A 25,222-nucleotide genomic window follows, 5' to 3' on the forward strand; every position below is an offset into this window, starting at 1 on the left:
CTGTTCCCATGAGGCACAGGGTCAAGACTGATTTGCATATGGCTGGGTTCAAACTGGAACGGCATGGTGAGCAAACAAACGATGGATTTAAGCCCAGATCTCTGTACTGGGGTGAATGTATGACATTGTTCTGAATTCTGTCCATCAACTGTTGTTTTTACAGTATGTATCGCTGCCAAGAATTTCCACTATGTAGTCCTAAAGCGCAACGTGCGCCCAGTAGTCTATAGGGCTGGACAATACAAACTATGCTTTAATTACATGAAGGCGAATCACCTAATAATTGTTTTTAATGGCTAATGGTCCGATAAGTCACAGGGAGCACTTGAGATGTCCTTCCTATATTGTGAGGCTTATTGTAAGCGCTTAAGAGGATGCTTAATATTAATTTTAGCACTCAGATAGATTTATTTACAACACTGACACCAATTATCCTTTACTGCACAGGCTGTTATTTTCTTAGTCCTGATGAAGACCCATAGTAGTGTTTGGTATGAACACATAACTCAAACGGGTCAAAATATTGACGATATCAATAGGTGCTCCGTATTTCACATCCCAAAAATGAGGCTATATGCCTAACATACAAATGTGTTTCTAACGGACAACCAACTGAGTTATTTGTGTATTTTATGTTCAATTGCTAAATGACCTGTGAGTTTGATTTTTTTTCATTATTGGTACACTTTGTTGAACACTTACTTGCGTTAATGTATATGTTACATGACAGTCCTGTGTTTTTTTGATATGTTATTTTCTGTGTTGCTCCACAACATATGATTGAAAATATTCTGTGCCAAATATAATTTTTGTGTCAGTCATGTTACCATTTACTAATCAGATGTGTCACACCATTTAATTGGTAATCCTTAGTCTACAAGAAGATAAATCAGGTTAATTAAAATAAGTATTGCACTTCCCCACAGAACCAATTGTTGTTGCATACCACTTACCTCCTCAGGTTCTGTGGGATACTGGGATACCCCATTAGTCTTAATGGTCCTCATAAATAAGGGTTGATTCTGCATCTGAGAAACGATTTGAGGGGAGGGGGTTTGCTGGATTGCACAGGTTTTGAATTTCTGTATGTTATACAGTATTAGTACATATATGTTTGATACTGGTATCTTTAAATAGTAATCCTGCAGGTTATTTCCGCTTCAGTAATTTTGCCTATAACATAACATGATTAAATTACCAAGCATGCATCTTTTTGACTGTACGCCGCTAGCATACTTTTTGTTATTTAGCTACATTTGTTACAATGAGTGCCATACAGTGTAACAAACTGCTATGCCACAGTTAAGCAAAAGAATGTAGTCGCCAATAGCTATATACTAAGCAGTGATGCATTGCCTTGATTGAGCAAATAGAAAAGATCCGGTATGTTATCTTTTCTTCTTTTTAAGTGTTGTTAAGAATGTAATCCGAAATGATTTACTACTTTGTCCTGTAAATTGAGTTACCTTTTAGCTAATTACATCACAAAGAGAGATAATAGCACCCTTTGCTTTTAAATTCATTTGAGAAAAGGTAGTGTGCCCTACATATTTGTTCTTTGTGGCAGATGTAGTAAAGTATTTTTTCTGTAACATATTTTTTATTCTAATCTAAACAATATATTCTAAAGACACATGCACCTAAACCAGTTCTATTCAACTTTTTTAACATGTGTTTTTTTAAACGTTCCTGAGAAACCTTTTTTTAGACAAATCTTCTGTCATTTTGTTATAAATTATATCGTACAGTAAGAGCCACTGCACGCATCATGAGCTGCAACGATGTTTTTTATCCGATAGTCATGTCAGCTTTCTTTTTTTTTTTGGGTGTGCTCTTTAAACAATGCATGTGCTCAGCTATTGCTTAGGACTGCATGGTCTGTTGTGTACAATGAGCATGGGCCGACATGTTAAAAACGTCTCTCCTACTTAAAAGGTATGTAGGCACTTCAATCTGTACCTTTTGTATGTTTGCTCTTTTAGGTACTGTGTTTTCAGACCATACTTACATTTTGCATCTCATCACAAACACTGACATGTTTTTCCTTTTCAGCAGTTGTGTCTTCACGTATGCTTGTACTAATTCACTTCTGTGTCTCTTTGTTAATGTCACTCTCTTTGCTGTTTTAGAATGCTTTCTTTTTAGATGCTGTGTCCAATAAGTTTGCATTTACCTTTCTTTTGTGGAGTGCATGGCACAGATAATTATCTTTTTTTATTTAAAAAAAAAGCTTGAACAAAGGTCTTCAAACATATGATCCTGAAAAATCTATATCCCGTGACAGCAGAAAATAAAAGTTCAAAGGTTAATCATTTTAGAGATGTTCTCCTATACTCAAAAGAATCAATAAAGCCCTTAAAGACACGAATGGATGTTGCTGAACCATATCTTTTACATATTATATACTATCAGGTCCATATTCTCAAAACGTTTAAATAACAAAGCAACAAAGAGCGCCCACACGAGAATTTTTCATTTAATAAATCAGAGTTTAGACACTTACACTTTGGTCTGTCAATGGAGGCAGTACAATTTGTTTTTCTATTGTGTTTAAGACTAATTTCCATAGCTCCTTCAACACCCTTTTCAGAACTGTCTTCTCGCAGATCTTCGCTGAGACAGAAAGGCTGCAATAAAAGGAAACAGCACTGTGCTATAAATGTTGTGCTTGTACATAAATCTTTTTATTAAGGAGGGGCATTTACAATTACTTTGATATCTTTGAAGTTCGACATGAAATCCATATCCTGCATTACTTAACATTGAAACAAGATCTATATACCTAGCATGGTTATTAATATACTCGTTTTCTCAATGAAAAGTTACATCTTTATCTAACAAGCAATAACAACGAATGAAATTAATACACAAAAAGAATGAGATTGCCGTGAGAGATAATTTATTAACTCTACAGCTGCTCAAAAACAATTTGCAGACGTTAAATAAACATACGCTGTAGTGTTGTAGAATGCAAAGGTTAAATACATCTCATCACATACACCCGATTGTATTTTTATTCATATATATATACTATTTGTGTGATGACTCAGACTACATTTAGTGTACCAATATTGTAGAAGTTAAATGAACTTGTGGATTCAGAGTCCTTGAAAAAAAGTATTTATGAAGAGTCCTCAACACCAAATGTGCCAATAAGGCGTGAATTTGTCTAAACTGGAAGGCAAATATACTCAGATCGATATAAGCACCATGAAACTTCAGGTGTATGCTAGTTACAGATCTGTGATGCTGACATTTTACAACAAAAATTCCTATATTAAAATTCTGAATGCTTTGCCCACAGAACAAAAGCCAAATAAAGATTCACCTTCAAAATGAAATGCTAGAAGGAACATTAAACTCCTTACGAAGGCAATGGAATTACACGTACATTTCCGAGCGGCATATTAATAGCTTCACTCTCACGGTCTAGTGTTAAATAATTAATCAATTTTAATTGATTGAGGACTTTTGACAGATAAATAACCCTCCATCTGGAGCTAATTCATTGGCCAAACAGATTGGAAGTGCCAATAGGAGACCTCTAACATTTGCTTATTTACAAACGTTTCAGGCAGAGAATTGCTAATATTAATATAGGCATAAGAATTTTATTTGTACATTGTTTGCCTAGTATCGGTAATATTATTAAAGGCATAAACATTTTATTTGTACATTATTTGATGTCACAGTTTTAATTGTTGTCTCACTTAGGGGACGATTACGATGCAGCCCGTGAAGGCTCCGACTGATGGTCGGATCCTTCTAGGCCGAATCGTAATCGACTCCTCTGTTCACATTCCAACCGCCGCATTACAATGCTGGCGGTCATTCTGGCTGGCTTCCGACCGGCTCAAGCAGCCCATCGGTTAGTTGGAACCGGCTCCTAACCCCAAACAGAGGGCCTTTCCACCCTTGGGATTGCGATGCATGTTTTCCGTTATGGATTCCATGCCGGTCTGTCTAACATGGAAACCATGTCGGAAAGCCAGTGAGAGGTACCGGACCTGATATAATGTTTGGCAGCCTACTCAGCAAACCCCAAAATACAAGACTGTATTCTCTACTGATGACGGTTAATAAACCAGAAACACGTGTCTAGAGATCAGCATTCTCTGCGCCAACCTTGGGGAAACACTTGAAAATATCGGAGCGATCTACAAGAGACTGCATTACCCAGAATGCCAGGGGCGAACCTTGCCTGAGAGGTCAGCGGTGTACTCCTACATCCTGTTGTCTATTTAAAGTACTACCGTGAGTCATTGAGCTGACGAGCTCGTGGATGAAGCACCTACGCGCCAGTGAGAGGTACCGGACCTGATATAATGTTTGGCAGCCTACTCAGCAAACCCCAAAATACAAGACTGTATTCTCTACTGATGACGGTTAATAAACCAGAAACACATGTCTAGAGATCAGCACTATCTGCGCCAACCTTGGCGAAACACTTGAAAATATCGGAGCGATCTACAAGAGATTGCATTACCCAGAATGCCAGGGGCGAACCTTGCCTGAGAGGTCAGCGGTGCGCTCCCACATCCTGTTGTCCATGTCGGAAAGCGTGTTTGGGGGTTCCCAGCAGAACCCGCTTGGGTGCGCGTCCTATGGTTGGGGGCTGAGGTAATCACTGCACTCAGTGGCAGGCACCTTAAAGTGCCTGCCACAGGGTGCAGAGACGAACAGCACCTTCTATTTCCCCATGGGAGTATGTATTACGGGCAGTCTCCGTGCGTAATGCATGCTCTTATAGGGAAATGTAGCATTGCGCCCAAACAGTGTTCGTTCGCATCCTAATTAGGCAGTTGGGACCACCGACCAGAGGTTGGTCGTTCTCTGCACCGAGATTGTGTTGGGCAGACAAGACATCGTAATTAGCCCCTATGTGTACATTGGTCAAGTTACTGTGTTAGGTTATAGCAGTCAACTTGCCTGCACCTGAATCATGCTATACAGTTAAGCAGATATCATGGTCTTAGAAATAAATCAGGATGGCCATATCCATAACAAACTCTGTGAGAGTGGGAGTAATGGAACAGAAAATTATCAAGCCTTCTTCAGTATGCATATCAAAACAACTTGCATTAATCAATGCTTAGAAATCACATTAGAAATTCTTAAACAGCTTATGTTACACAAATGGACACATTGATCAGTCATAGACAAACGTAGTACAGAGGTACATTCAATGAAGCACTTATTTATATACATCAGCTGGATAACCATTCAAGGGTTGACTCGAATTACATTTGTATCATTACAAACATTTTTCTAATCAGTCCACGTCACTATGCTCACCCACGAGGACTTTCAAATGTAAAAAATATATATTTTATAGGCATTTATAATCAGATATAGAACATGTACGTGGATATATTCAAGGTACAGTATCTAACAAACACAGTATACATAATTTCCATCTGTTCAGGTATTGGCCTTAAATTGGGTATATTCCATGCAATACAGAGAGAGACGGTGAAACAAACAACGTATTCAAGTGGTACACATGCTACCCTGTATCTGTGTCATAGTGTGTGGGTAGGACGAGCCCACCCATCCCACGTTTTAGTTATACCCATGCCGCATCCTGTTACCATCCCTGGGGCCCGATAATTATCAACCAGAGATGAACCCCCAGTGATCTATCACAGTGAATATCAGTGTTTATATGCCAGTCCATAAGAAAACAATTAAACAAAAACCTGAAACAGAAAACACAAAACCAGTCCTCCCATGCACTTTCTCTAGTACTATCACCCTCTATGCGGGAGGACCGTCGTCCATCACCGGCCCGACCTAGTAAAGTCGCCCAGCTGTTACCGGGGTCAGGCCTATTTTTTGGATATTGTCAAAAGATTAAGGCCACATCGGAGGGAAGGATGAGGGGGCAGCGGTGGGAGGGCAACAATCGGGGGGGGGGTCTCCATAGGAGGATGGCGACAACCAGGCGGATTGGATGGCTGGGATCAACACAGGCCTAGGTCGTGGGTCATGGCATCACTTCTCCAGTGGTCTCTCACCACCCCAGGCCCCCACTCAACTAGGTCTCCTATATTGGGACCATCCCATTCTCCTCCACCTCACTATTGGGGTAGCTCGGATGTTCTCAGTTGAATAAATCCTCTCTCCAGGTTTCGGCAATAAGGCGTTTACGTAAACCCCTCAGTTCTTCCCTGTACAGTGCCCTACCCTCTGCCGCTCAGCGCTGCACCTCCAAAGTCAAGATCCCGAACTGTGGCCCAGCCACTGATTTCCAGGAGATCTCAATTCCCCTTCTTGCCAGGGCCAGGGACAGATCAATAAATCGACTTCCAACCTTACGCTGAGGTGGCCTGGGATGTAGCCACTGGAGGCAGATCTCTAATGATCGGGACAGCACACGGCCCAGTATGTCATTAAGTTTATTCACCACTGCTTCCCAAAACTGTTGTACAGTCGTACAGCTCCACGTCATGTGAATAAAGTATGAATCCAAGTATCGTGATCTTGGGCACTCTCTGAGCTCACCCCCAAATGCAGCCTGTATGCGATGCGGGGTCATATATGTCATGTGGGCATAATCAAACTGCAAGCATTTGAGACAGGAGTTACGGGAGACCTTCCTGGGAGATCTTAAAACACGCCCCCACTCAGCATCAGTGAGTGCCCTGTCAAGACATCTTACCCATTTCCCCTGTATGTCTGACAGTGAAGACAGGGATGCCTCCAAAAGTGATGCATAAAACCACTTAATTTGGTGCCAGGCTGTACCCAATGTGAGCACGAAATGGAGAACCCCATGCGTCGCAGACTCCTACCGCCCTGCCCCAAATAGTTCTTGAAACGTCCTCACCAGCATCTCGTACAGGAGGAACTGGCCAGGAGGCAATTCTTAGCCCTCTACCAACTCTGCAAAAAGGTGTAGGCGTCCGTCCTGGCAGCAATCCCTGATCGTGTCTATCCCTGCCTCAGTCCAGGATGACAATTGCTCTGCCCCCAAGATCACCTGGAGTTCTCTGTGAAGGAGCCCTATCAAAGGCAGCACCGGCGTGTATATTGGGCCTGTCGCAATTTGGACCATGCATCTCTTCCAGCATCGTAAGGCAGTGGTTTGCAAAATTGCCACATAGGGCACCTTTGTGGCCGGGTTCAATAATTTGGCCAACAATAATCGGGTGTGTTGTCCTGCTAAGTATATTTACCCCTTCTAACCACTGCGCCAGACACTGCAGTTATGCAGCCAGCTGTTATAATTCAAAATCTGGCACCCCCAGCCCTCCCTCCCCCATAGGGCGCTTTAGTGTCCATAGTGCGACCCTGCGTCTACCATCAGCCCAGATAAGATCACTCACCAGCGGGCCCAGTGGCCTAAACCAACCCGTGGGCATCAAAACGAGTAGATTAGCAAAAAAATACAATAAGCGGGGCAACATGACCATCTTTCTCAGGGATATCCTTGCCATCAAAGGTAACTGCAGCAAGCTCCAAAAGGCCACGCTGGAGCACAGTAAGTGCAGTGCTTTCCCCGAATTGCCCTCCCTCATATCCTCCAGGGAGTGGAAGATCTGGACACCCAGGTACCGGAAGAAAGCCAATGTCCAATTATATTTATCAGGGATATCCTCAGATCTAGGGCAGGGACCAATCACCGGGAACATTGCGATTATTTACCCGTAAGCCGGAAAGGTTGGCAAACCTTTCCAGCAGCGCAAAATCAATAAATCATCGGTATATAGGGAGATTGTGTATGTTCTCCCAATCAACAGTAGCCCCAGTCCCTCACTGCCTTCACGGAAAAGTGCCACCAACGGTTCCACAGCCAATGCGAACAGCAGCGGGGACAAAGGGCATCCCTGATGGGTCCCGTTGGTTATTGCGTATTCCAGGGATATGGTGCTGCCCATCCTCACCCGTGCTGTCGGGCCGTATACAACAACTGAACCCACTTCAGCCAACCCATACCTAGCCACATTTTCCGTATTACCGCCAGGAGAAAAACCCAGTTCACCGTATCAAATGCTTTCTCCAGGTCCACTGAGAGAAGCGCAGCTCGAGGCATGTCTTTCACCTCCGAGAGATACAAGACCGAGTACTGCCGGCGCAAATTAAAGGATGTATTGCGAGAGGGGACAAACCCATTCTGGTCGGGGTAAAACAAATGAGTCATGTGAGGAAGCAGTCTGAGCCCTAATATCTTGCTAAGCAGCTTAAAATCCGTGTTAAGCATGGATAATGGTCTAAACTCTCACACTCCGGGCTCCAATCTTTCGGTCTTGGGAAGTGGTATCACAGTTTCAGAGCGCGTGGTTGGCAGTAACTGGCCCATCTGAAGGGCTTCATTGTACATGACTCCCAAACGAGGGGCCAGCTCAGTCCTGTATTTCTTATAAAACTCGGCAGGAAGGCCTTTGGGGCCAAGCATTTTACCTCTGGCCAGCAGAGCCATGGCTCCCCTGACCTCCTGAAGGGAGATCGGGCCTCCCAGTTCGTCCTCAGTGTCACCCTCGACCTCAGTCAGGGCCAAGGGAGCCAGAAAGGCAGCAATCCCCTCCCACAATGGGCCTGGCGGCCCCAGATATAGTGTCTCATAATATGTCAGGAAGGCACTGTTAATCTTATCTGGGTCGTACTCAGTCCTATCCTCTGCCACGTTCATCTGGGTAATAGGGGATCCCTGAGACTCTGATCTAATAAGCCACATCAGTAGCTGCCCCGCCTTCCCTTCCTCACTCTGCACCTTGTCCATATACGCCCTGTAATCATGTGCTAAGAGCCTGTCCAAGGCCTCATCATACTGCTTGCGCTTGGCCAGCAATTGCTCGCGGGATCTGGTCTCTTCATATTGTCGAGGTTTTGCAAGTCCCCCTCAATCTCCATAATCTCCTTGTGGAGTTCCCTCTGTATCCCAACAGTCTGCCCCATACAGTGTCCCCACACCACCACCTGAAATGCATCCCATTCAACCAGAGCCGTGGAAGCCTTATCTGTATTCTCAGTAAAGTATGCGTCTATTGCACATGCAGTGAATCCGCAAACAGCACATCATCCAAAGCCTCAGGGCTAAGTTGCCACGCAGGTATTGGAGGCCTGCTCCGGCGGGGTGATAGAGTCAACAGCAAAGGGCTGTGATCCGAGTATGTCCTAGTAGGGGGTCTAGGTGTGAAGAGTAAGAATATTCTCTGTCCCCCCATGTTGTAGGCGCCACCTATCATGCAAGTCCCAGTGTGTCACCCATTCCCGCAATCCTGCTGCCGTCCTGTGTGTCTGCGTTCCCGCCAGTGGGGGTGGGAGCAGTCCAGGTCTACATCTGCTACACAGTTAAAATCACCCTGTGCCACCATCGGCCCCACTGCTATGTCCACTATGTGCTCTGAGAGGGATGTCAGGTAAGCCACTTGGTCGTGATTGGGTGCATAGCAGCAGCATATTGAGGACTTTCAAATTTGACATCAGATTTTCTATTTCGATTCATTATCAGAGTAGACTTGAACAATTGACATATACTGATACAAAATGACTTGAATTAGCTTGAACCTGTGTACTGCAATCAGTTTATATTTCTGTTTCCTTTGTCTATAATTATGAAATATCAATAGACAGAAGGTAGGAAAGAGAGATAGGTGTGGTATTGCGATTAAAATAGTTGGTGAGAACTAGAGTCTTGTGGTTTGATTTGTATAGAAATCAGCAACTGACGTACATCTTCATTTCAGTAAAATTCAGCTTTCATGGAGTTCACAAATTCAAGAGTGCTCTTGTTGAAGATGTAACAGATTCCTCAAAGTACTACCATGACATCCATGGAAGGTTGCATGGGAGAATATTGTTGAAAAATATATTGTCAGACATACTTATTGTGTACTGTGACATAAACAGTTTGTGTCCTTTACAAAAATAGCTTTCAATTGGGTGTAAATATAATAGCATTAACTCCAAAGAGGCACTATTTTTGTTAACAAAATTTAGGACATTATAGTAATACCACACAATATTCTGACAATTATATTCTAGTACCACACCCCAGGGAAATGTCCCATTTTCAATTTCCATGAGAGGAAATGGAGGTGCACCTGTATATTTCTCTATGCAGAAAATGTTTGTCACTCTGGACACACCTCTTCTCTCAATCCTCACCAACTTTAGATGTTTTTACCCTCCATTACAACCCATAAAAATAAACATACTCTACAAGAGTAAATTGACAACAATGTTCAGAAAAGGACTATTCTTGCAAAAGATTTATAAACACCTACAAATTTAGAACTTTGTGGGTGTTCACCTACATTTCTTTGTGTCCCTACTATAATACATGTGCACAATCCACCTTGATGAGCAAATATGCACACAAAGAAAACTATCCAATTATAAGAGAAAATGTAGATTTTGTGAAAATTATGGCGTCTAAAGGTACTGTGGTGTTTTGTTTTGCACTCAACAGAATTGTGGATTAGATGTGCAGCACAAATATGAATAAATAAGAAATCCAGAAAGAGCTTGCTTAATGAATATCAGGAGATTTAGGACTACTTTGAGAACATAAAAAAATAGTATTGAAGTAGGCAAGAAAAAATGAGTTAATAGAGCAGATACATTTCTTTGCATTATATTTACGTATATACTTGTTACAGAGAAAAACAGACTTATTCCTTAGTAGACACTAAAGCACAGACCACCACTAAGAATTATTTAGCTAAAGAGTCACTGTTTTGTTGTATCATAAACACCAGGTTAAGCTATTCCACAGTCTTGATCCCAGTATTAAGGACATTCTGTCTCCCCTGAACTTATACTAGTCTAGGTGATGATGGCGGGTTCCTCAATTATTTTTTTTTACTGCCAGTCCATTAACGTGGGTTTATTTGAAGAAATTCCAGACCAATGCCATTGACACACATAAATAACAGAATAAAGATCAATGTATCCATATATTCAAGCACTCACAGGAAACCAAAATGTTCTTCTGAAAGCAGTGATGTGGTGGTTTTCCTGAACCAAAATTTAGAATGTAATGTAGTATTTTGAATTTGTTGCAGCCTATTTGGCCTCCCATAGGCCATTATTGACTGCATTGTCACGGCAAAATCTGCATTGATCAGAGCCCCACCCAGTTTCACAGAGAAATTTAGTCTATAGGCTGAAGTCTTAGCTGTCTCATAAAAATAGTCATGTTTAAAATATTTTGAAAGAGTGCTACAGAAATATTTAATTAGTTACTGATTATGCTTTGTTTATAATGAATCATTGTTTCATATTGCACTCAATACTGCAATTTGTATTAATAAATGTTGCTGGTCCCAGTTGTATTTTTCACAATTGGCAGAGCACCAGAGAAAAGAAAAGGTAAGTATGTCCACACCCCTTTTCAACTCATGCTCTGGAGATCAAACACAAATGTATCATTTAAAGCACTGTGAAATTTCAGTACGATATTTCACCTGCAAATAATATTCCACTATACACGTTATCTATAAAGATAATTTATTTCATTCCAATCATTGTTACTATAGGACTGGTCCAACATTGTGCCAGAATATATATTTTGCAACAGCAGATACCATATACTAATAAACAGTATACTGTAAGTTGGCAACGAAAACAAAGAACCATATCTGTCCAGCCTCTTATGTGCGAGGTAATGAGGTTAAAAGGTAGACATATTTTTCTTCTGAGCCACAATGCTTCATGTCATCCTTAACAAGCCCTTGTCTGCAACATTACAATTCTCAAATTAATTGTTGGGCCTAAAGTAATTCTGTGGGCATTTTGGAATCAATTAATAATTTTTCAAGAAAATATGTTTAGTTTCAGTCTACCCTCTCAAACTGGAAATCAGACTTACTCATCTCATTCTATTAAAATCCAATACAAGGTTTACATTTTTTTACATTTTGTAGCCGAAGAAGATCATTGTATATTTTGGCTGGTGAGAAAATCAAATTTATATACATGATAATGCCTGTGTGCTGCTCCCAACTTCAAAATATTCCTTTTCATTAGTGGGAGATAGGTGGAAGGACATTCTTTGACTGAGCCGAAGTCTGGCAGAAATGGGTCAGTTTCTGCTCGTATCTTCATGTATTATTTGTAGGTCTAGTTGGACTTACTGCTTACACCACTCACTCTTAACAAAGAAGCATATAACAGAAGAATACATGATGTCAGGTTGTTGGATTGAAAGCCAGAGACTTGCTCAAACCTCAAACTAGTAAGTATCTCTACCTCCAAGGCCTTGTTTCCAAACTAAGGAAGACTGCCACCAAAAGAGACTCTGGGGGTCACTGAAATGTTTGGGGCCTTTGGGAAATATGCAACCTGCTATGAAGTGTTTCTTAGGTTACTTAAGTTGCCTAGCAGCAGAGAAAGTGTGCTGCCTACGAAAATGTTTCCCAGTTAATTGCTTTTATACAGAGATGTTTTGCCAAATGGGCATTGATCTCATATCCAGTGTGAAGTGGGTTCATTGGAGAGAGTTTCAAAGAAATCATTAGGAATACTCACTTTAGTTCTTTTTCAAAATTTGGGTGAAACAGTGATTTAATTTTAGCAAAAATATCATTTTTTTGTAGAAATCTCCACCAAAGTGGCAGGCGGAAAAATGAAATGTTGGCATCTGAGATGTTCTTGTCATATACATCCTCCTGGCGGTTTGTGCTAGCTTAAAACCACTTCTTTAAAGCTATTTTGGTAATTGTGTTATTGATTTGATATATTTCACATAATTCAACACACACATATTGGAAAGTTTTACATTCCTGCATCCAGCCATCCAAATTTGGTGGGTGTAGTGACTGAGGTCCACCTCAAGTAAGAGAGTCACTATCATCTTCAGCTCAGTAAAAGGTTTCAGTAACTTAAACCTAAGCTCAATTCTCTGTAGCTTTGGCTCAGAGCAAATAGCTTAACTTAGGGAAAATGTGTATAACGTAGTTAGTGGTACTAAAACAGTTAAAAGGTAAAATATCCAGCACAATAAAAACCCCACTCCAATTTATTGAGAATAATTTAATTAACTAAATGACATTAAAATGACAAAAATGCAATAAGAGGCTCCGGAGTTATGAATTTTAGAAGAAGTAGGGCCAAATAGTCCCTTCAAGCACTAAGCACCATTGCAGGTTAACTGGTAGGCGGGTCGGATACAAGAACCAGATTCGACATAGTCTGAGGCTTTAACTTGGGACTTAGTTTATTTCTTTGAGTCAAAATCGTTCAGCAGGGCAAAGCAGAAAGCTGTATCCAAGAAAAGCTCTTGACATCATATGGACCTTGGACGAGGTCCGAGTGAAGCTGTTGGTTTTGGCGGGAAAAGCTCAGAGTGGGAAAACTTGAAATTTGTGCCCCCACGTTGATCTCTTTGGCACTGGTGTCCTGGAGAGATCTTTACCTGATGACTAAGGGCCCCATTAGGATGGCGGGCGGATTGCCCTGGCCGGCGGTAGTCAACGCCGGCCCGGCGGGGGCGATCCGCCCACCATCCATGCAGCAAAGACCCCCCGCCATATTACGATGACTGGGGGGTCCGCGGCGGACGGAAAGACCGTCCACCGCTTTCCACCCTGTTTCTTCAGCCCAGCGAGGTTACGCTTTGAGCAGATCAGCATGCTGAGCTTTCCAGTCCACTGGAGGTCTTGAAGCCCATAAATCTCCCAAATCATAGGTTTTCAGGTGTGATTGGAGAAGTCCAGTTAGACACAGCCAAAAGTCCCCGGACTACAGGAACAGCACCTGGGGGTCAAGACTAACTCCACCAGAAGCCAACAGCAGGGTAAAGGTCAGGTCCAGTTGGCACTGGTCATCTGGGAAATTCAGCAAAAGACCTCTTTGAGCTTTGCTGTGTGCCATTAGTCACACAGGAGTTGATCCACTGTTCAAAGAAGTCCCGTTATTTGGCTTCTCTTTGGTCAAAGCAAGAAGAGTCCTGTCCTCCTCCGTTCTTCTGCAGGTCCAGTTCTAAGAAGAGTGCCTTGGGATTGCACATTTATGGCTGACACAAGCTAGTGGGTGGAAGTATCTGCCTCATCCCTAACCAATGGGGTGAACGCTCCAAGGGCCAACCCTACCCACTTTTGCAGCAGGTCGTATTTGGCCAAGTGCAAGCAATCCCTTAGTGCACTTTACTCCTAAACTTCAAGATGGAGAAATCCTTCATCCCTTGTGCTGAGGTGTAGCCAGGAATATGAGAAGTCCCCTCATTTTTTGTTACTCAAAAATAGTTCTTGGTGTAGCTTACCTCCTCTGAATTTAGTTGCCAGCCTGGGTGAGTGGTGTAACAAAGGGGTTCTTTCTCCAAGTCTTGCCTTATATTTACTTGCAAAAGAGCCTGCCCCTTCACAAATGAAGTTCTTGGGTCCACATTAACTGGTGTTTCTGCAAGGCGAAGAAAACTGCCATCCTACACCTAGAACATTAGCCCTGCTCTGGGAGTATGTTTCACACCTCAGTAAGGCCAAGCACTGGAAGACCAACTGTCAGTAGGCCAATGCTAATTAGCGTGCCAGAAATTCAGGAAAGTAAAGGGTAACTTTCAAAAAATTACTTCTTCTAATTTGTTTTTAAAACAAATCTGACCTCTATTAAATCGGATTTTTCATAAATATTACACATTTCTTTGATAGGCTTTTAACTTTAATATTAAAGTTTATCATCTCCACCTTGACATTTTCTAGGCTTCAGCTACAGCCTTGCCAGTGAAAATAGCTTTTTGGGCCTAGTAACTGGAGGAACATGCCAATAAATTTCGCTCATGTTCCACTTTTAAATATCAAGCACCATACCATGTCAGCAACAGGGGTGACTTACTGGTATTTGAAAGGAGGCGTTCCTGCATGGGACAAAAGGTTATTTTGACAAGCATTACAGCAGTGATTTAGATTGCTACACTTCAGATGTACTTGGTTTTCCTAAAACCACATTCTACAGGGCTCTCTGGGGATGTCACAAAAGGTGCTGTAGTCCACAGATGGCACTTAACTTCCAGGCTCTTGGTTCATTTTCTATACCCTATCCTAGGGTCTCACAGGCAGGTTAAATTAGTCAATTAGGGGTAAGCCAAAATAACTATGTGAACAGGGGAGCACAGGCGCTTTACTTCTGCTTAGTAGGAGTAAAGGGCACAGAGTTCTAAATTCAGCAAAACATTGTATTATAGACTATGTAATTTTTTTGGCTTAAGTATATTTGTCATGTATTTGCCTTGAATGTTAACACTTTGATTGTCAGTGATTCTGATCTCTAGACAACATAACCCACTCCATCCACTGTACTTCGAAATGCTGTCAAGGTCCTTAAGGGTAGAATTATGGATCAAAAATCTTTGGAAATCAATAAATATATAAATATACAGACTCCAAGTTATTAATAAGCTTCTTATCCTATTTAATTTCCTATTCAACTATGTGGAAGTGTTGAATGTGAAATTATGGTGCGTTAGTGACACAACTTTTTAAGATATATTGTTCTAGTAATTTTTAATGTTTTTCTCTATATTTCATGGGAGAGTGATACTAGGCACACTTTAGGTTTGTTTTGGAGTGATGCTTGATACATATTTAATTTTCATAGCATTTAGCACTGTGAGAAACTGGGTTGTTGGTTAACTGGGGTGTGAGCCCTGTTCAAGCAACAGCCACAATCTATTGCAGGGTGAACACCAAAAAGTCACAAAATTAACCTGTACCTAAAGCTGAGTTGCTTGCCACAAAAAAACCATCAGGCTTAACTTATTTAATGTATTTTTGCAGCACACAAACAGTAATTAAGTGAAAACACAATACAAGAAAACTCCTGTACCAATTTAGAAAAAGTGAGTATGAATTTTTACGAAATATTTGACACCAATTTCTATTTCTATTTAATGAATTTGTAGAGAGCATGGCTGCCCGAGGGTTTCCCTGTGCTAACAGGAATACCGACAATGACAAGCTGATCCAACGCAAAATTAATGTGGAAAAAGACAGGTTTTCAGATTTTTTGCCTCCCAGTGTTTGGGGGATAACCAAGACGCAGGAGAGTGAGTCAAATAGTCTAGGAAATGAAAGAGAAGCCGGGATTCGGATTCACATGCTCCGATCCCGATCGCGTTGGTTAGTCTGTAAGCACTACTTTTATTAATGAGTTTCGCATTAGTAAAGGACCACGGTGTGCATGTGTGGTGACACTTCACCCGTGGGGTACGTGCCAAGCAATTGTTGACACAATCCACACTTTGCGTCTTTTTCAATATATTTATTACGAAGTGCGGGACATTTCCAAGGGATTTTGCACACTACATACATTCACTCCAAAAATAAAACGTGTAGGTAAAAAACATTGCCATTTACAATGTCAATAGCTCTAACTCACAAATGCGAGACCTTTTCGCATTGTAAATTCTTGTTTAGCTATCTGATTCCTTAATGGGGTGCTCGGGCCCATTTTCTGTCCCAGTCCATCTCTACAATTCAGCACACTATGTTTTCAATGCAGGGCAGGCTTTAACACTGGTGGCGCCCTGTGCGACAATGTTTGTTGGCACCCCCACTCCCAATGACCACCTCCACAACGGATTTCCTCACTGGCACCCCTTAACAGTGCCCCTCAAGTCTCCCTAACCACTGCCTCTTAGATTCATTTAGTTTTATAGCACCACTCATACCAGAGTGAGGTATCAGAGCACTTTACATCACACACACGCATTGCATAGAGACAATCATATGTGTGTAATCAGTGCATGGGAAATGTTACATCAGACAGGACTACAAGGTGTAGTGTAGGAGTGACATGTCAGCGACACTGGTAGACAATATAGTTTAAGAGTCCTTATTCTGGATAAAAAATCACAAATTCAGAATTTAAAACGTACATCATTTTTATGGGTTCTCTTTAATAAGAAGAATTGTTTTCTACCCAAATGAACCCTTTTGGCAAGATTAGGATAATAAAAGACTGGGCAACAAAACATAACGTTCTAACATATACTTTGCAGTTTGCATGTAGCTCTGAGGTGACAGTTAATAGCCCAATAGTCTATATTAGAATTTTGACTTAAAAACGACAAGTAACAAAAGGAGCTTTCTTACAGAAGCAGTAACCCACTGATCTGTTTACATTATATACACTTCATCTTCATGGTACACGTTCTTAGCAGCAGGCATTTTAACCCTCTGCACTACCTTATGATGAGTGAACACTTTCACTAGACAAACCTCCAGTCTCTTTCCAGGAAGACGATTAATCAGAAGACTTCACTTGACATTTTAATTGATGCCTGAAATTGCTGGAGGCCTGGAACGCATCAGTAGGTGCTTTTCAAATGAGAATATACTTGCAAAAATGACGCCCCCACCCCAAGTCAGCACCTGGTGGCGTAGCACCGAAGGTACCGCCCTAGCATTTAACATTAGAATTACCTCCTTTTCAGGTCGCGCCTAGACAGCGCATGTGCTGTCTGTAAGACATGAGGCTGCCCACAGCCAACGCAGGGGGGCCCCATAAGAGGGTGGACAAATTAGTGCAACATGAGGGCACAGACCCGACAGGTCTAGTGTTTGGACCCCACCACCCGGGGGTCAGCGCTACCTGCGTCGTTTCTGGTGTGCCAGTGCGTGGGGGGACAGGTATATCTACCTCCCCTGCCAATCTGGCAATCCTTTTCGCACCGAGACATCATGCAGTCTCATCACTGTTGATGTGTCGCATTTCCTAGGGTCCGGTGGAACCACAGGCGTCGGGTTTTACGGTGAGTGCCTGATAGGAAACAAGGATTCCCCACCATCCCCGTGAATTGCTATGGTGTCGGGTGCTCAGTCTCCAGCCTACAAGGTACCTGATGGGGTTGTAGCTAGCAGAATGAACAAAGACTCTTCTATACTGACAGTCCAAGGTCCACACCGTTAACAGTGACCCGTCCGGTTGTGCTGAATGATCATTAAGTTCTGGGGGTGGCGCACAAGTGTTGACACGGCACGCTAGGGACATGATCAGGGCACACCAGAGGACCGTCCATGTGCTTTCAATTTCACATGGCTAAGCCTCTGGCAAGGCTTCTGGATCTGCCAGTAAAGTTATACATGCCCTGCTTGTTATGAAGAGGCACACAGTACAGAAGATGATCAGCCTTTATAATACAGCCAACAAGATGGGGTCAGTAAATTAATCCTCACAGTAATCTGAAGGTCACGAGTTCGGATCTCAGAAAGACAGCCTCGACCATTCATTCACCCATTCCCAGGACAGTGAATTTAGTACTTTTAAATTGGGTAAAAGTACACCTTTTATTTGAAGCGCCTCAGTTAAAAATAGGTTTACGTTATTGTTCGATTGTTTGCATGACTGGCCCAAGCAATGCCATAAACATCCCAACCCAGCACCCACTTATCAGTGAGAGCAGGAAATGTTCCCTATAAATCTAGGCAGCAGCAGTTTTCACCGAGGATCAGCCGCTGATGTGCTTTAGTGATTAACATCAAACGCTCAGAAGAATGGCGCAAACTCAGGACGTGGTGACTTAAATATAGCCCATCAAATAACGAACCATGACTGTAGGGCCAGGTGAGAAGGGCACAAACCTATGGTCTGAAGCACAACACACCGCTCAACAGATGGTGCGTTTACAGATTTGTAGGGGAGGAATTCCTAATTTGCTAAAATAAGATCAATAGGTTACTGAAATGGAAGGATTGTGCTGCCCTCCCTCCCCCACCCCCCAAAAAAAAAATAAAGAGGCACCGTTGTTCGGAAGTAATTGCTATTGTCCAGAAATAATGGTGCCGAGGTGCAGGTTTTACTGCATGATGGCGCGAGTACCTGAGGTCTTTGGGGGTGGGCGGGAAGGGCCATATAATGGAGCTGGAGAGGGGCGGAGGGAGGCACCTTCTGTCAGCTGTACGTGTTGCCGTGACACCTTGGAGGTCACATTCTTGCCACTTTGATCTCTCGCTGGAATTGCCTCGAGTAATTACAGAAGACCCGAAGCTGCTCTCTGAGACCATTGTTGACGCTACAACGGAATCCGTGCCATCTGGGATAAGGGAGAAAGCCCTGACACTTGGTAAATGCTAGAAACTTCCAGAAGGGTGGCTGCGGACGCATCCATGGGCCTTCTGTGAGACATGGTGCCTCGCAAGGACACAGAGCTACGGCTCAGTTTGGATTGGATGGGCTGCCCATAACCTGCGCCATACCGCCATTCAGAGCAAGAACTGCATGGCTAATGACAAACATGGGTGCCAATGTGGCTCTGTGTGAAGCAGTGTGACAACAGTAACACGTGCAATGGGAAACAGTTGTGCAAAACGAGTACTAACAACTGATAACAATTAACTGCAAATTCAGGAAACGTGTTCTCATGCTCAAAGAATCAATTAATTATCTAAACGACCGAACTGAGCCTAAAAGCCGAATATTGTAAACCCTGTGGAGCGGAGGACGCGAGGGAGAAGTGAGGGTGAATGGGGCGGGGAGATGCATACGTTGTCCTCCCCTTCCATCACTCCCTCCCACCTTACATTAAACATGGAGGTTCTAGACGGTGCCCGTGTTTGTTGCGGTGTGCACTGCAGGTCATGGGGATGTCATTATGATAGATAAAGCCTTTATAGTGAGATGTAATGCTGTGAAAAAAGAGCTCTGGACTATGTATGGGCTTGAGCAATTCTCCCTTCCAATAAAAGTAATTTAGTTATATGCAAATTCTGTGCATACTTTGTCAGTCTGTACCATCTGTTAAGGATTCTGTAAGAGGTCGAATTTAGTAAATTCCTATGAATTTATATGATTTCTTCCACACAAGACAAAACATTAACGACAACTGTATTGAAAGTCAATCAATCAGTATTTATATAGCGCGGCGTATCACTCCAGGGTGTATCCAGGCGCTGGTGCACGGTATTCCATCAAGGCGGAGGTTTCGAGTCTCAGATTGTTCTGGACCCGGCTCTATCTCTGAGGCAACTAAATCAGCAAATTACCAGTCTGAACATTTGTCACATTTGTAGAAGTGTGATGGTTAGTAGTTGGGTAAGCTCTGACATTGGCAGTGCTGGCGGTGGCAATGTGTGGTGGAAACCCCCTTGCCCCACTTTTCTCCCGAGTTGTCATATTTCTATTTCCTGGTGTGGTGGGCTCTCACTTTCACGGTAAGGGCTTGAGTTTTGGGGCAGTGGTGCTGCTATGGTGGGTAGACCTTCATTGGGATGTTTCGTTGCATTGTTTCACTAGGGTCCACGGGGCGCCTGTGACTCAAGCGGTGAAGGACCTAGGGGAGAAGAGTGATGCCATATGGCAGTTATCTGGATGGTGGGTCCTGTGGGACGACACAGGCTTGGTGGTCTTAGGCATACATGTGTGTTTTGGAGCCGATGTACATTTTGTCCACAAGCAAACTGCAGATCCAGAATTTTACGTTTGCAAGTTACTTGGTTTTCTCCCACAACTAATGAAAGCATACTGGGGCAGGAGCTAAAGCCCAAAAGGCTGGGATTCAGCTTTGGTGTTAGGGGTCTCTCGAAGGCGAGGGTTCAAGCCCCCAACAGACGTGGCATGGTCATCTCTACTACATACTTACTCCAGTGTGATGCCTTTAAATTGGGTGCTATGACCCAATTAGTGCTCCCACCCTTGCTATACCCTCATCAGATGGGGTCCTTGCACCGGCTCTACAACAAGCAGACCCAGCATCGGGTTTCTTTTCTGTGCAGAGAGGCAGCATGGGCCCTCATGTAACAAAGGTTTTCTCTGTGGGTCCGGCAGACACAGAATTCTCCTGTCCCAGGCAACCACATTTAGAATTAATGGATATGTTTTAAACTAGGGGTGGGCGGAATTTGCGTAGATGCCCTACGCAAAATTCTGAGAAACGGCACGAAATCTCTGCGAGCACGTGGAATTTCGCGTGCTCGCGGAGATTTCTTGTTGCACCCGTTGTAATCTATGCAGGGTCTCAGGGGCAGACAAGCATCATGCCAGAATGAATCCTGCCCTGCATATTTATCCAAGAAGATGCCACTATTTTGTGCAATTCCTCTACTCTGCTGGGGTACTTTCTACTGGCTAATCAGTAAGTGCTACCTCGTTGGGTAAATGTATAGCGCTTTTCCTACATGACAGCTGCCTAAAGGGCCAGTGACCATGTGTGTCTGTAACTTTGCCACCGCACCGCAAGGTGCCGGGGTCCCTTGAGTGAGCTGTCCATGTGTGTAAAGGGCGGGAAGACGTTGCATACCGCTAGTGTGTGTGGGGTGGGGCCAAACAGATGGGGCTTCTATGTGAGTTCATAAAAGGTCAGAGACCGATCAGAGTAGCAGATGAGGAGAAAGAACCTCCTGGTCACAGGAACTACACAGGGACTGCGCTCGAGAAAGTCATGGATGCAAAGACCTCCATCAAGCATCACTGCTCATTTTTTATGATAAGCACACCTGCCCAGCCTAGACCAAGCTCACAAGGTTTTTGGGCTGATTAATGCGTTACAAAATTTGAGCTTCTACTTGGGCACCTGCTTTATCTGTAAGTGCTTCCTGTCGAAATTTATTTTTTGTGACAGGAGTGGGGTGGAGGGTGTTGCGGGGCCAAACGGACGGAGCTTCGCTTCTATGTGAGTTCACATGCCTCTTGTTTATAAAAGGTCAGAGACCGATCAGAGCAGCAGATCAGGGGACAGAAAGCACCTCCTGGTCACAAGAACTACACTGGATTGCGCTCGACAAACTCATGGATGCAAAGACCTCCATCAAGGATCACAGCTCGTTTTTTACGGTAGATATGGGGAGAAAGCACGCCTGCCCATCCTCGACAGTGCTCACAAACCTTTTGGGCTGATTGATGCATTACTGAATTTGAGCTGCAACTCGGGCACCTGCTTTATTTATATCTGGTTTGTGACAGCCAGGAGCATCGTGCCAGAATGACTCCTGCCCTGCCTGCATATTTATCCAAGAAGATGCCACCGTTTTGTGCATTACCTCTACTACTCATTCCGTTCCACAGTGGATCGCGGAATTTTCGGCAATTCTGTGTTCCGCGCGGAACGCGGTTTTGCCAACATTTTGCAAATTCCGCAAGCAGAACGAAATTTGCCGCCCACCCTTGCCGGAGGTACATAAACTGGAGTTCGGTCACCTGCATGATTTCGAGTGCCAGGGGGAGGTTGTGCTGTCTCTTCACCCCACCTGTGTGCTTCTTCCAGGTTTTCCCATTGGTGAGCACATCAGTGTGTCTTTAACCTTAATCCCCCATGTATGATGCAAGCATGCTAGCACCTGGTTCCGTTTGTTATTTTACAGCATTATCTGGTCGCCTACATGTGTAAGTTAGGGACGTGGCAATCAGGGAGGAGAGACATAGTTATGTGGCAAGGCCCTTCTCTGTCCCAGCCAATCTCCAGGCCTCATGCCACATGTGCATACTGCTAGGAGAGGGAGAGTGCAGTGATTTTATTCTGGTGAACTGCCACTTCTATGCTTGTTTCACCATGTGTGATCACATTCTGTCTTTATTCACGTTATGGAAGGAATGCTGCCATGGTAAAGATGGAGCAGAACGTTAATCTGCTGTGACCAGGAGGGCCCGGCAAGGAATCTTTCTCGCAGTGAGGGTTCGACCTGTGATCAGGATATGTGAAAGGACTGGTTTGCAGACCCTTACTTATTTCATGGCCAGGGATTATCTGGTACTGGTAGCTGCACTCTTTGATGTCAAAAGAGGAACTCTTGTTCTCGCGGCCCTGCTGCAGGACCATGTTGGTAGGTGCCTTCCTTGAGCAACAGGCAAGTGCGATAAGAGTGAAGTATCTAGGTTTCTCTCAGTGAGGCAGAAGGGTCCTTTAGGACCCACTTTATTGTGGGCTACATTAGAACATAAACTCGGAATCTTAGATTCCAACATTGATGTCATGGGCCACTCACACTGTTAATAGTTACACAGCCGGGTGAGTGTGAGCAGATCAGTACAGTGTTGCCGCACATAGGGGTGCAATTCCACCACAGCCAGGCAACATTTGGACAACCCACTGCACTAAGCTTCCTTCTTAGTTCAATGGGGGTCATTACAACAAAGCACATTTAGGTGAGTAACGTGGTAACATCCTTTAGGAAGTTAATGGACTGATTGTAGTATACAGACATGCCATTTTGCGAAGCCCTCTGGTATAAGCACTTAAAGCTGGTCAGGCAGGTATCTCGGTGAGGACGGTCACAAAAGTATAATAGCCTGGGGTGGCCACTCTGGCAAGACAATTTCACACCCTTCCTACCAGGACCCCCTGTGTATGAAACGTCAAGTGGTGCCTGCCATTAGTGCAGAGGAAATGAGGGTTAGGGAGCATTCCATGGACCCCTGGGCATTTAGCAAAATGACTACTGCACCGGAGTATCGATGGTGATTTAAGGGGAACAGGTGGTGTGATGGCAACGCAAGACTGTCAGCTCATGCTAGGTAGAAGGTTCCGTATCACCCACCAGAAGTGCGCTAGGTGCCAAAATCAGTAAATAGGTTTAACGTATGTGTATCTCTGGCCTTATGGCTGTTTAGAGCCATTCTCATTTAGAGGTATGTCCAGGTTAAAAGTTTGTGCTTATTAAGGTTCTCATGACCGATGCAGTCTGTATCTTTTCAAGGGGAAGAGATATAAGTTAGGTACTTGATGGCTTACAACATAGCACAATAAGGTGGGCAGTGTATAATTTCAAGTTTCAACCAGGAGATTCCCTCATTAACGACAGCAGCTGCTCACATGGCCAGCAGTAAGCAGCCTGGGAAGTCTGGGGCGAACACCACAGATTAAACTGAAACAGGCAAAATTCTTGTAAGAAAGTAAGGATACATGGCAAGTACAAGAGGACTCCCTTGCTTAATGTCAAATATTTCTAAGCTCATCGGATAGTTGAGCCTTTACATGTCATAGTGGGATAGTTACCAAGGTGGAGCAGGCTATTGGGTATGACTTGCCAGGACAGTGACACACACTTAACACAAACTGGAGCCTTTATAAAGGATTAATGCTGAAAACACGGACTGGCGTACGTTTGGCTCAAAAATACTCTTCACATAGCTACAGGGCATCATGTTGTGGCCAGGTGTCTTTGAGTTATAGGCAAGTGCATCAAGGGAACTGTATTAAGAAACATGGTTACTTGCAGGGAGCCAGAGGGGTCCCAGCAGACCCACAAAAGGTGGGCTGCGGCAAAACATGAAACTGGGAATCTTGGATTCCGACATTATCATTGGATTAATAATACGCAAGACTCTCTGGCTATGCAGGGTGAAAAGGTTCCACCATGAATTACAAGGTGACCAGAATGTAAGCCAAACCCAGCTTTGATTCTGTGGAGGGCAGCAATCAAATCTGGGGTGATCTAAGTGAACTAGGTCTATTGCTGGTTTAAGCATCAAGGGTCACAGCTGGTTAGCAGGTGGGGTGCATCTGTGATCGGACGGCAGTTAAGCAAGCCTGATGGGCTGCGTAAGTTGTCACTCCAAGAAAGGGCGGGGTGATTGCAAGAGTAGGTACGATACATACATTCCCTCAAACCAGATTTGACACCATTCATGTGTTTGCCATGGTTTAGCAATCAAGAAGGTCTGTGTAATGTCTATTCACCCTCAGCAATGTATGTGCACTCTGGAACCGAGGGCAGGTTATAGGTTGTTTAAGCTAAGCAATAAATTCCCTTCCCTGATTGCCATAGTAGCTAGGCTGGTTGTGGAAGCTGTCGTCTAACAAGTGTGCTGCTGTCCCAAAAGTTGGGGAAACAAGGGCCTAAGTCCAAAAAAACTACAATGTATTAAGAATATTTGACGTGTCCATTATTCAAGAAAATTACGGGGCCGATTCACAGAAATAATCTGAGATAAAATCCTAAATTTACTAATTTTGGTATTCACAGAAGGCATTTTGTAGTAGTAAAGTTAGAAGTCCTGACTTACAAAAATGCGGAAGGGTTACAACTCATCTCCTGGAATATAGCCGGATTGGCAAATAAATTCAACAATAGTGAGTGGAGGCGGTACATAAACCAATATCAGATAATTAGCCTCCAGGAGACATGGGTGGTTGACAACAGTTTCTTTCAAATGCCTGGGTACAAATGTTTTTTTGTCCAAGCCCAAAAATCAAGATCAGGCAGAGCTAGGGGTGGCCTGTCCATATATGTGGATTTAAACCTACAGGGATCATGGACAGACACGAACTGGTCCTCGCAGAACCTTCAGGCCATATGGTTCAAGGGTAAAGGGTTAAAGCTGATCCTGTTTAATGCCTATAACAACGGGT

At 43.4% G+C, this 25,222-nt stretch overlaps 1 protein-coding gene across 1 annotated transcript in view; it reads right to left on the minus strand.

Annotated features, from left to right (window-relative positions):
• Window positions 1–25,222, minus strand: part of UNC13C (unc-13 homolog C) — a 1,458,878-nt gene that overhangs the window by 236,445 nt on the left and 1,197,211 nt on the right. Inside the window, exon 28 of the mRNA XM_085644160.1 lies at window positions 2,504–2,627. Coding sequence (XP_085500286.1) covers window positions 2,504–2,627 — 124 coding nt within the window. The remainder of the gene's footprint in view (window positions 1–2,503; window positions 2,628–25,222) is intronic.

This window comes from Triturus cristatus, chromosome 3_1 (genome assembly GCF_964204655.1).
Source record: "Triturus cristatus chromosome 3_1, aTriCri1.1, whole genome shotgun sequence".
NCBI lineage: Eukaryota > Metazoa > Chordata > Amphibia > Caudata > Salamandridae > Triturus > Triturus cristatus.